General features: G+C 40.8%; 1 protein-coding gene across 3 annotated transcripts in view; it reads left to right on the forward strand.

Annotated features, from left to right (window-relative positions):
* Nucleotides 1-13,808, forward strand: part of cep112 (centrosomal protein 112) — a 95,627-nt gene that overhangs the window by 37,521 nt on the left and 44,298 nt on the right. For all 3 annotated transcript variants that reach the window (XR_010167622.1, XM_063903491.1, XM_063903492.1), the window contains exons 18-19: nucleotides 5,709-5,844; nucleotides 8,263-8,370. Coding sequence is in view for 2 of the 3 variants with exons in the window: in XM_063903491.1 (XP_063759561.1) it covers nucleotides 5,709-5,844; nucleotides 8,263-8,370 (244 nt within the window). In the remaining variant the exon portion in view is untranslated. The remainder of the gene's footprint in view (nucleotides 1-5,708; nucleotides 5,845-8,262; nucleotides 8,371-13,808) is intronic.

Genomic DNA, 13,808 nt, shown 5'->3' on the forward strand with positions numbered 1-13,808 from the left:
GCTGCATTGAGAGAGCAGCATGGAGATGGGTTAAGCGCCAGTTCGATAACATAGACCTGACAGAAGGAAAATTGTAAAGAGCTGTTTAACTAGGTCCTGCTGCTAAGGTCGCAGAGTTAAAGGACGCTTACATCTTCAGATACTCTTGCTTCTTTTATATTTATTTAGTTCTTACACTGAAAAAACTGAAACATTGAACTTTGTCAACAGATTTCACATAACTGTATGAGGTTAGTTGAGAGCAATAATATTAAGTATAAATATAAAATACTATGTTCAACCTAACACCAGTTACAGTTCTGTTAACATTTTAAAGAAAATACATTTAATTAAAAGTCAACATTTGAGTTTTTTTAATAAGTATAGTTAAATTAACCCCCCCAAATAATAAAACAAATAGAAAAAAACTCAAATAGCCTAGTCACGGTCGAGAATGCAGACATTAGCTAAGGCCAATGGTAAATTTACTGAGTAAGGAAGTGGTTCTACGGAATGTACATGAGGTGAAAAAATGTATGTAAATAATGAAAATCGGGCCAGTAGTTACTCCATAATTCTGCTGCAAGAAAGACAGCCCAACGAACAAATCATATTCTCTTTGGAGGTAATAAAAGTGGTTTATTTTAGTGTTAGGGCTCATAATTACTCGGGGCTGTAAGGGTAAGCTTACCATTTGCTATCACTGCAGGATTGTATGATGAAGGAGCTGAAAGGCAGTGTTTCTTCAGTCTTTGTGAATATTGAATTAAATGCAGAGATAATGAGGCAGATAATAAGATTGTATTCTGAAAAAAAAAAAACGGCACGTTATTCAGCTCTAATTTGTCATATCTGTTCATCGTAGTGTTTCGTATCTCTTAATATGTGCGACTGATTGATATTGTGACATTCCCATACCATGGTGTAATGATGTTAAATGCCTCACCATGCCTACGTGATCAGCATACGTAAACAGAATTGACTTTTTTACTCTGAGCTAGCCAACTAACAAGTACGCACTGACAGTATGAATTACTACAGTGGATTCATGCACTGAAACAACTCAATTTGGATGCATTGTCTTTTGGGCTTTCCTGGTTCCAATAGGAATCTTGGAAACTTACTTTCCATTGAATAATATTTGGGATATGTAAATACAGTATGTTTAGGGACTCATGCCTGGTTGATTTAGCATATTATGCTTTAGTCTGCATAGTTTATGAAGCTAAATAGCATCTAAATGCACAGCGAAGGGAAGAAAATCCTTATTCCGAACCCTGTCAGATCTCTCCTCTCCTGTCTTTTTTTAGTTCTGGTTAAGAATGAGTTGTGTAGTTGTTTTTTGTTGTGTAGTGAATCTAACTGAACTCCAAAGCCATTTTTGAAGTATGAGACAGACATGTAGTTTGTGTTTCTGTTCCCTTAACACCCACATGTTTATCCCCCCACATAGTAGTACTGTCAGCCTGGGCTGCACCAGATTCTTCTTCATCCCTCTCTCTTTTCTCCTCAGGGAGCTCAGTTGGCTTTGACACACCAAGCAAAGCAAGGGAAAAGTCACTGCTTTGATCCCCAGTGTTGATGGGAGAGCATGAGCGTCACATGTAGACCGTTGTAAAGATGAATTGAAATGTCATCTGTCATGTCCTCCAACGCTTCAGCTCGGCACTAAACCCTTTCCAACGTCCAGTGATCTGCGACTAACGCTATTCTTGACCTTTCTATGTTTGTAGGGCTGTAGCTAACCATACATTTAGAAAATAGTGATTAACTCAGTTACCCAGAGTTCAAGATAGCATCCTCATTTGTCTTCTTTTGCCTGAACAACAGTTCAAATCTCAAAGAACATTATCCAGAGATCCAGAAAATATTCATATTTGGAGCCAGAATGAAGCAACAATTTTAGCCTAAAAATGACATTAAATTATCAAAGTAGTTTCCTGTTAATGTATCTGTCTATCAACTAAATTATTAATTGTTTCAGCTCCAAATATTCGAATACTGGTATAACTAGTGAAAAAGTAGTTTGTGAAATGCTTTCATGCTTCATTTTAAGAGAGGCTGGTAGCAATACCAGTGCGGCAACTATTCCCTTGAAGCACCCAGATGACTGTTAAAGCTACTGTGTGTGACGGATAATAATAATGAAACCACTTTCTCTGTGGCCATTTTGTTTCATATCTTGATATGAAATGTTCTTTATAAACAGGCCGTATTTGTTGGCGGTTTTAAAGCCATCAAGCTCAACGGTTCTATTTTCCCCTCCCTTCTCTGTGTCTTTAATATGTGCTGCCCGTGTGCCTTCTCTCTTTTGTGTTCCCTTATTTGCGGTCTTTCTTTTATTTTGTATCTGTCTTTATTTTTCAGCTCTCTTTCCCTTTCTCTGGGGATGAAAACCATGCCTGTTTTATTTCTTTTCTTCAGAAGGCGCTGAATATTTCAGTTTTGCATTTTCTCTCTTTTTATGTGCTCCCTCTTTTTTTTTCCCAAGCCCCTTTGATGTGTCTGTGGATTCGTTATCATTCCGTTTGGATGAGCTCACAGACGCAGATGCGCGGGCGCTCGCATGCACTTGCGCACACACCACGAGTACACACACTCTCACTTTGTCTTTTTATACTACAGACCAGAGGCATCCGCATGCAAGTGTGCATTCTCCTCTGTTTGTCAGTCTTTTCCATGCGCCACTCCACCCTCATCACAGCACATACAATTCTTAAATACTCTGCTTACATGAAAGGAATATTTCCATAGGCAATTAGAGTTTATTCAGTTTGCATTGACTTTAATGTGTACTCTGGTATTAACTGTATGTACAGTACATGTTTGTATACACTGAGTTCCTTGTCTCTGTCGATTCAGCATGTGGTGCACACTCAGTCGGCACGTGGCATTTTGTGGTTTGGGCAGTCCGGAAAACGCCGGAATCCCTGCACCCCTCCTGTCTGCAGGGCGGCTGGATGGCGGAAGCTCTTTTACCCTTTCTAGCACAAACACTGCTCTCCCCTCTAAACAGCCGTTTAGCATTGAGGGATGAGAGGACTTCCTCTTTAGAGAAGGCACATCTTTAATTTGAGCCTCCTCTCCTTCCACTTTTCTGACCAGAGATCCATTTAAAGCCAACGGGCCGCCCTGACGCTGGCACCCCTCTCCTTTCTCAGCCTGTGTGTTTCTGCCTGCCATGCCTCCCTGATTCTTTTTCTCTGTCCTCTCATCTCACCCTCATTGCTCTGTTATTGATGGTGACACGCTGTCTACCGCTGTCCTGACCACACACACAGTTCCTTCTCAGAGGAAGGTGCCATGTGTTCACCTGCTCTCTGCAGCTTAATGTGTTTCAACGTGTCACAAACTTAAAGTTAGCTGCAGTGAATTTTTTTTCAGCGGTATAGGCCTAGCAGCTAATGTTGTCACAGAGCATTCCTTGAATAAAGTTGTCAGTAACACGCAGAGTAAGTGACTGCGGCTCATGAACATACATATACACGCATATGTGTATGCGCACATAAGCTCCATCGCCTCTCAAGCGAGACACGCACCCAATTCATTCCTGCTCTGCCTTGGAAGTTTAAAGAACTTGCTATTTCTGTGACATCCTCTTTTCCATCTTTCCTTTTTTTCCATCTTAGTCTCTATACATATCCTTTTGTGTCTGTCTGAGCCCGGAAGGCAGTCATGCAATGGGACTGATTAATAATTACAGAGTACACAAAATTGGGAGAGAAAAAAACAACAATTTCTATGTTGTTTGATGTCCGACATGAGAGAGACCAAAATTACAAAGGGACAGAACACTATAAAGAGGAGAGAAAGCTTGCACATTCCTTGTTCAATCCTCTGCTTCTGTTCTTTTCTCTGTTTCCCCTTTTAGTATTCAATCTTTTATAGAGTTGTTACTTTGATTTTTGGAAGTGATTAATGACTTCTAATCACAAAATACAACCCTTAGTAAATATGTGTGTTAATGCATAGTTTTCTCTGTACACATAGATTGTGTGACATAGTTGTGTTTTCATAGTAGCTATGCTTTAAATCAAGTGTTAATGGACCTTGTATTTAATGAATTATGACACACACACTCGCACTTGACAATCCAGCTTTTTTAAATACAGATTAAAATGTCCTTCCAGTAATAGTTTTGTCATAGTTGTTCTCCTAATAGGTTTAAAGTCTCACCCAGTGGCAAAAATGTATTCTTCCTCCTGCTTGTAGGCCACAGGGAATAATTACCCGTATAATGTGTTCATTTACATGGAGCAGGAGACAAGTGAATACTCTACATTTCACACTCTTTGCCTGCTGCCCAACACTGTCATCTTTCTGCAAAAATCAGAAGAAAGTTCTCGGAAGGTTTCAGTAGCTGCTACAGTACACTGGAAGCTGCAGAGAGTAAAAATGGATTCAGTTTTTGCTGAAGTTTCCATTGACATGTACTATTATTCCCAGATACCCAACATGAATAGCATGGAGTGGGGTGCCAAGAGTTCATTTTAATATCCAGGATTTCTGTATGATTTTATGATAAGAAGAGGTATAAAACATTATTTTGTTGTTTGGACTTCAAACATTTTGAGTTATCTTCAATGTAGCTCATAGTGAAGCATTCTTATGAAGTACTATTAATAAGATATTCATGTATTGGGTTGGACGCTAGTTTGTGCTTTTGCAGAAAATAAACAAATATTAAGTTGTTAATCCAGATTGAATGTATGATATAAAAGTTGAGATGAGTTTATAAGTGTATTGTTAAATGTCTTAGATGGAAAGAGATTGAGATAACACTAAACAGCATTTAATTACAGTAATATCCAGATTCTTAATTGGATTTTGCCAATCAGTTTTCTTTAAGAATTATCATACCATGGAGTTAGTAGACTGTTTACTTCGTACTCTCCAGATCCAATATGAAAATCGTATGACAAACATTTGGAGCTGGTAAAACGTGTGGGATGTGAGCTCATGTTGACATTATTGCTCATAGTCAAGTATGTGTCCGTCACAAACCAATCAGGTTTCATTTTGCATGACTGCATAGTTAGCTTGTTGAAAAGGGTGTTATAGTAAGCCAGACATTTACTTGTACCTTTCCACCAACTTAAAATCTAATTATTAAATATCGAATCTATTTTTAAGACAAATGTTTTTGACATTTTTTGATTAAATTAAGTTCAGGTCATTAGGACGTTATCAATTTCTGAATATATATACCATATATATAGAACATGTCAATTCTCAGGTGGTTCCAAAAATAACACCCCGATGATCTCCCTTCACTTCTATCTCTGTCATTCTCTCTACCCTTTTCCGATCCTCTCCTACACACACTCCTGTCCCCACACACCCTATGTGGGTTGGTCTTGACAGCTGCTTGGTGTTGCTGTGTATGATGTCGCGGCTGGGTGCTGACAGCTCTCAGTGTAAGTCTGTCCCTCTCAGTGTGCCTGTCAGTCCGCACAGCCTACGACCTGACATTTGCCACAATATAAGTCACACACATCCACACAATGGTATTGAAGTAATAGAAACTGAATAATTGCATGCTGAAATTACTTTCCACTAACTTTTTCTAATACAATAACAATGACACAGTGGTCATTTTAACAATTCTTTATCCATTTCATTAGTTATTCTTCTGTCTCCAAAGTTGTTTTCCCACACATTATGATTTTTCTTGACAAAGCATTTCTTGATGTCTTCATATATACATTTTTGTGTGTGTTGGTTTGAAGGGAGATGGAGAGCCAGCTGGACAGAGCCAGGGAGAGCCAGAGGCAGCAGATCCAGCAGGCAGACATGGCACTGGAGCAGTTCAAGAAACAGGTGGAGCTCAGCTCTGAGAAGACCTACGCTGACATGAAACTCCAGGTGTGATACACACACACACACACACACACACACACACACACACACACACACACACACACACACACACACACACACACACACACACACACACACACACACACACACACACACACACACACACACACACACACAGACACACACACACACACACAGAAAAGTGTATAATATATGCACTCAATGTATGGTCACCTACACATAGCTCTATGCATGCACACCTGTTTTCTGTTACATGTACAGTATGCACATGGTACACCAAGTCAGTCTCATTACGCATTAGTAAATTGTTTTCTGTTGTGTGCCAAATACAGATGTTCATCTACCCTTCTGTCTTTTTTGTTTGCTTTACCGCGAGGGGAGTAAAACAGTTTGACAGGCAGTAACCAAGACAATGCACACACAAACACACATACTTTTTTTGTAGTAACAGAGACACAGCCTGACCACAGATGCAACAGGGCGCCACGCTGACTGCGTTTGAATTTCCTCCGTATGTCTCCCTCCCCTTCACTTCGCCTTCCAACTGCTCCTATACTGAAAAACACACAAACATGTTTCGAGCTCCGTCATCCCAAATGAATGACATGATTTATAATCCTGCTCATTATGCAGGTGCATTCATTCCTCTGCTATCGCGCGTTGACCTTGCTTCCTCTCAGTGGGCGTCACGTGGGATTGTTGTGTTTTTTTAATGGAGAACGGGTCGCCCGCACTAAGCAGACTAATTAGTACGTCAGGCCAGCCTCGCGATCAGCGCTCCACACCGCGTGGGCTGCAGCTTGTTGGGAGGGTTCTCCAATCGATACGCACTCTGCGGTAAACTTCTGAAGCTGTCTTACAAGACAGTTTGGCTATAGGCGTTTTTGTTAAGCATTTTTGGGCTATACTGTGTGAGTGCTGTATTGACAGGGCAGCACTGAGTGTGGTCCTAGGCTGCCTTTTTCGGGTGATTAGCAAGTTTTACTCGCTGGTTAGTGAAGTTTTTCAGCGAATCCATATGTTGAAGTTTAAATAAAACGCTTTGTGTGGGAGTCGAATGAATGCATGGATTTTTGTGGGCGCACAGATCAACCTTCATTCCCCCAGAGAATGTCTGCCGTATTGAGAAGAAATTAATTGTGCTGCATAAAGAAGAGAAGACACCTGGGAAAGTTTTACTAGGGTCAAAAGAGATATCTCCCTCTGTGCTGCAAATGTCTGCTTTTCCTCCTCTCCTCTTTTCTCCTGTTCTCACCCTTCCATCTCATGCTTGTTCCCTCTTTTCCCATGGAGCCCCTGGCATCCCGATTTCCAATCTGACTATATCCTCAGCCCACATCAAAGCCAAGACAGGAGCAGTTCCTTCTGTATCTCTGTCAACCTCTCCCCAACCCACTTATGCAACGCTCCATCACGTTCTCCTGCAAAGACTTTAATGTCTTACAAGTTTTTCACTCTTTCTCTTCATTCTTCCATCTTTCCTCTCATTATCTTCTGTCTCACTGTGTCCTCAGATGGTGTTCTATGTAAATGGATTATCACTATCACTTTCTTTAACTCCCGCTTTCTCTCATTTTAAAATCAGCATCCCACTAAAAGGAAAGAGAGACTGCTCTATTTTGGTTTTGGTGTAAAAAAGAAGCACCACACAGAATCAAATCTCTGTTGCGTGCATAGTTCAAAGGAGGCTTCAGCATTTAAAATGGATTAATCAAAACACATTTAGCATTTCCAGAGCGTTACACACACAGCATAGCCCGGATACAGAGGCGTTTCAGTAAATTACATTTCCAATTGTTTCGATTATCGTCACCTGAACAGGAAAATATGAAACTGGTAGGCTGCAAGCACGTTGAGTTAAGATAAAATAAAATATTGTCACATTCTTCTACAGGAACACACTTCCTCTGAAGAAAAATATATATTTTGAATTTCTTTTATTTGAGTCTTTGCAGTTATTTTGTTGCACCTCTGAATATGTGATTTTTTTTGTGTGATCTACTGGCATTGCATATTTAATGGTAATTATAATATCGTACTTTGATGAATAGGTTAATATATTGATGTGCGGTTTTAAAGATATCACTGCGATAAGATCACATGTCATGTGAGGAATATATTTTCCCAACAGCAGCTCATTAATTTCATATTAAAAGAAAAATGTTACAGAGTAGCTGCGCTGCAGATGCATGGTATTTTAGCTGGTTCTGCCTGTTTTTTATCTATTGTACTTATGCTGTGTTTATCTGTGAATCAACCACAACTAATGGAAAAATATAGGGGAGCAAAAATGACAGTAAAACGTTTATCCACTATTCTGAAATATGACACTTTGATTGTCTAGCGCAACATAAATGTATTCCAGATTATAAATGCAGCCTAAATATTTCAAACAAGCATTTTATTATTTATTCTAATTTCCTTTTCATTTCATGCCTGCAGATGGACATGGTAGAGGAGGACCTGATCCACACCAAGTCCTTGAGAGAGAACCAGGCCAAAGAGTTCTCCCATCAACTCGATGCACTCAGACAGAAATATGAACAGCAGGTCTGTATGAGTCTTTGTGTCATCTGTCTGCAGTGTGTTTGTCTACATGTATCTGGCACGTGTGGAAAGTTTTCTTTCGTCTCTACTCATGATGAACCCAGGGGAAAGAATTCTCCTCTTGCTCCTTGTCCTCATCACGTTGTTATTTTCTTTCTTTTATTGTTAACACTTGGGCAGCTAGAGCCAACCAAGGGGACTGACATCCATCTAGAATGGTCTTGTTATTTCTCCCCATCTGTTCCACCTGATTAATTTCTCATGATAGAAGGCACGCTTTAGATTAAGCCCGGATTGCGACTCAATAAATATCTTAAACGCTGCCAATTGAAAAGTAAGCAATCTGCATAGCAGACGCCGCTTCCCTTATCATCGCATCTCTGTCACTCTTCTTCGATTAGGAGAAAGAAACCACTTTCACAACGCATTGAAATCCAGCTTACTGATAGGAGGACATCTCTTAGTGCTTCAGATTCCATTAAAGCACATAAATGGATATTATCTAGGCGGCCCGTCTTATGTAGGCAGCAGAGAGCATGGTTTATATTTCTCCTACTTACATTTAACTTTAAGCTCTCCGGCCTGCTAGTGGGATTTCTAACTCTGGCTGTAGACTTTAGAAATTCAACTGAATATGTTTGCCATAAAATACTACCTTAAAATCTAGAAAAGAGTTACACTATTTTGTGTTTCTTTCTTTGTGTAGCCTGAGTGCAACTATAGTGGAGTAATGCACAAATGCATGTTTTTTACTCATTATACAGAATCCGTCTTAAATTGGCTTCTCAATCTGGGATTTTTTACACAGTTTAAATGGTTAAAACATCAGATAAATCATGGTAAAGTTATTTTAGGCCTACTCAGGCAGCCCTGCATAGCAACTAATTGCCCCATTTGATAGGAGGTGCATATATCCCAAGTATGTGCATAAATAATCATTTAAATGAAGAATGATGAAGAGGCTAGCGCATTAACATGGTGTAGCATCTCTACTTCCAATCTGTATTCACAACGTGATTGACTTCCAGCCTCTAAAACTAGCTCTCAACCTGTCTGATAATAAGCATGCTAACTCTCATTTCCAGGCCAGATGAAGTTTAAACTGTGTCTAATTTGCTGGAGATAGTTTTAAGTGAAAGACAGAAGGCCAGTGTTGTTTCCAAGGGGGTGGAGAAACGGCTCCATGTTATTGATTTGCTCCGTGACCGTTTGTAGTTATAATGACGTTTATAGGGGAGAGAATCTAACTTTCAAAAGATTTAAATAGGATTTATGATGAAAAAATGGGGAAAAGAAGGAAATGCATCTTCCTGGTTCCTGCTGAAAGTAAATACTGTCATACAAAGCGTTTCACTTCCTGATTAAACCTGTTTCATGCTTCTGCCTTTCAGCGCCATGTGGACGCAAGAAACAGGTTTTATTGTGCCCAAAAATATTCATAGTAATGACTTTATTGCAATATCTAAACTAGTCATAATAATAATGATGGCTCCTACAGATTGTTGATATCCACCTGGATTCATCGTCTTCTGATTTATAGACACATGCATTTTCAAGCATTTGTACTACCTAGGTTGTTAATGTATTATATTTTTAATTTACACACGACATCTATTGCACGTCTGTCCGTCCTGGGAGAGGGATCCCTCCTCTGTTGCTCTCTCCGAGGTTTCTTCCCTTTTCCCCCATTAACTGTGGGGGTTTCTTTGGAAGTTTGTCCTTGTCCGATGTGAGGGTCTAAGGACAGAGGGGGTCGTATTCATATTTTGTACAAACTCTAAAGTCCACTGAAACAAATGTAAAGTTTGTGATATTGGGCTATATGAATCAACTTTGATTGATTGAATGATAATAACGTAATATTAAGAAGAAGAGTGCTATAAGTCAACTTCATCCTCGACTTGACTTGTTTATTGCATGTAACATTTATATTAACACTTAAGTATTTTATTTAAACCAATGTCCTGTCACCCCTAATGCAGCTTAAACCATTAAACACATCATGTTTCAGTGCTTTATTGTCATGTGCACACTAGCTACATTGTAGAAAACTTATGTCCCAGGCTCCTCCAACAATGCAACATGCATAAATATAAAACAGAAAAGAATTAAAACCAATAAAAATAGTGAAGGAAATCACAGAATACAAATAAAATAAGAGAGTAGGGCAAAATGTAGAGAATATAGAAGAGTGTATATACACGTAAATGGAATATGATATATACAAGAACTGAATGTACATTTAAATATTGAAATGAAATACTGTTTATTACCGTGTGTTTAGATAAATACATTGCAAGGTGCAAACAGATGACTGTTATAGAGGCACTTTACAGAGCTCAGGTGTTTAATAGTCTATATGAATATCCAAAAGACATATTAAGCCTTTGTAATTTTCTAGTAACTGTAAGATTTGATCGGTGTGCCAACTTCAGAGGAATCGTAAATTCTATCTCATGTAAAAAACAGGTAAGTCATCAAAGCATTGCAGAACAAACATTGAAGTGGCGATTATCATTTGCTGGGGGGTGCGGACAGTTGACAGTTGAAACCAGCTACACAGCTCATCAGGAAGGCTTTTGTCTTCAAGATAAAAACACACAAAGACGAAGGGCCTGTCTTTGTGATGACGTTGATGTGCATGCTGCTGACATTAGCGACACAATAAGGGTAAGAGGAAAAGAGAGAGAGAGAATTTATGTTTGGACGTGCGATTATTCATGTGAGCGCAATCGTTTTTATGTGTTGCGTGCTGTGTTTATGCACATACACAAGCGTGAATGCGAGTACTTTGTGTGTACCCATTCACCCATGCCTTCATGCGTGTGTGTAAATGTGTGCTTCCACTCTACAGAGATTGGTGTCACAAGATTACAGGGGTCAAGTTTGTCCCTTCAGATGCTCACAAAAGAACTTTCCCTCAAGGGCAACTTCAATGAGCCGTTAAAAGCCGATCTATGTATGAAGGAGTTGTTTTCCAGCTGACCGTAATGGCTGATAGACGTCATGCCATCCTGAAGACACTGCCTCTTGACATTGGAGTGATGCAGTGAGGTCAAATGGCTGATTTGGAGTTGTGACCTTGAAAATTGAGGGAGACGGTTAGGGTTTGGACAGTAAATAATGAAAGAGACTAGTTTGTGTTGCGCACTATACTCATGTGTACGCCAGCGCCGCTCACTGATCTTTAGTTTAAACCCTACAGTGAGGAATAAGAGGTTTGTCTTTCTTCCATTTCTCCCTTCCTTCCCACACATACTCCAGACTCCCCTGCTGAGACCAGACAGGGCTTCTGTTCAAATCTCTTCTACACACCCTCCTCTTCCCTCCTCCTTCCCAAACATTTCAGATTTCTCTCTGCGGGGCTGAAAGAAGCCCATTACCTCACTGTCCCGTCTCAATGCGATCAATGCACACACACAACCATGTCGGGCCAGGCTGACAGGAGTCGTGCTGTGCAGTAACACCCTACTCACTCTGTATCTGTGGCACCAAGCTGTGCTGTAACCGACTCAGTCTTCCCTTCATAAACTCCATGCCGGTCCCTTTAAGAACCGCAGCACCCAGCATCCTCCGCTTCACGCTGGCACTACGTGATGTCACAACCAGACTCCTTGCTGGGTCTGTTTTCTGTCATCTCCTCTTCTGCTTTTTCTTGTGCAGTTTTTCCTCTCACAATGGATCTATCTCGCCCTGTTCTTCGTCCTTGGTTCACCTCTGGTCCCCCTCTTTCCTCCAAAATCCCAATGGCCCGAGACTCTAAACAGGAGCGTACAGGAAGCCACGATGTCCGCCCCCAATTTCTGTTGCAGCATGTCCTGTTGTCCAGCTGGGGAGTTCTCGAAGCAGTTGCCAGCTTGTCAGTCTTTCAGCTGTAACTTGTGGTGCTGATAGAGTCTGACTATCCCTTTGGACAACATATTTTGGCGGTGGATCTCATTTGTATCTATCTATTATGGAAAATGAATGCAGTGGAATTCACCGTAGACAACATCAGCATCAACAATGACAGCATTGGAAGAAGTTACCCACATTCTGCATATTGTTTGTCAAATGGAGCGTTGTGGTGTTCTATTGTAAACTGGAATAATGGATTGCGTGAGGTATCTTTAGAGTTTGTGTGTATTTCTACCATGCCATTAAAATGCATGTTTATCCAGCTATAATTCTTCTCATTGCCCTTTCAGAGAGCATTTAGCAAAGCTCCCTCAAAATCTGAAGGGTAAATTCTTGGCTGCCAAAATGAAGTGTCTTTTGTGGCCTTCCTCTCAGTGCTGGGGACGGAATCCGGCTTCCTGTAGATAGCCCCTCATTCATCACCTGCTCTGAATAGCATGCAATGTCCAAAGATAGGCCCATGGATAGAGCAGGAACCGGGCATAGAGGCTGTGGATCTCCGCTTCTCTGGCAGGCCAGGTAGGGTGCCGTCAAGCACAATGTGCAGGGGATTAGCTTCAAAGCAGGGAAGCAAATGGGCCCCATGCCCCTGCTGTCCTTTCAGGGCTCTGGCTGGGGCTGCACGACGGGATGGTGTGGGGGTCACAGGTTCCCCCGCCATGGGGGAGTGGGAAGGGAACAGAGCCTGGGAAAAGCTTGGGGCTGGGAGCTCTGCTGCCAAGGCTCACCTCTCAGCAGGTGACTCTGCTCACAGTCGTGTTGGGATACAGACTTACTTCAGCCAGGATGATTAAGTTCTGAAAAATTGGGCTTTGTGTCCCGTCAGAAGTGTTTTATTTACCTCTACTGTATTGTGTACTACTTTAACTTGAAAATTAGCGAAGCTGCCTTCTCGTTGATTGCTGCATGTAGCTCTTTGCTATTCTAGAAGCACAAACCCCTGAGAAAACAGTCTGGTAAATGCTTTTTTTAATCATTATCATATCCATTGTGAAAACGTAAACTGATATTAATCAATTAATGGAATGAATGAATATGAACTTTGTCAAATTAATGGAATTAATTTTATAACAAGTAAGGCACTATCGAGATTAGTTTAGCATCTTCTCGTGTCTCTTCAAACTTTCTGCTGATTTCACCATCCTCTCAAGTTCTTTTTTAAAATTATTTGGGCTTATTTGATCATCATAGTCATCGGCTAAGCCGATTTTCACATGCTGTCAGACGCATAGCATGGGGCATCGAGTAGTTACTGCAGCAGATGGCTAACCCCTACCAGCTTGCATGCATAGCCCCAACTAGCTGCTCTTTTATATGTCCGATGGCAGAATAGGGCAAGGGGGGCAGATTTGTAGAGAGAGAGGAGTGGGGCATTGAGGGCCAGTCTGTACAATTGGCAGTAGAGGTGGGAGGGCGGGGGAGCAAGCCAGATGTAAACACATCACATCACGCTGTCCTCTGACAATGAGAGGAAGCCGAGAAACTTTTTATTTTTTACCACCAACCCAACAATTTGGCCAAAGTGGTGGGGCACATAGGTGTTC

This window comes from Eleginops maclovinus, chromosome 16 (genome assembly GCF_036324505.1).
Source record: "Eleginops maclovinus isolate JMC-PN-2008 ecotype Puerto Natales chromosome 16, JC_Emac_rtc_rv5, whole genome shotgun sequence".
Classification (NCBI taxonomy): Eukaryota; Metazoa; Chordata; class Actinopteri; order Perciformes; family Eleginopidae; genus Eleginops; species Eleginops maclovinus.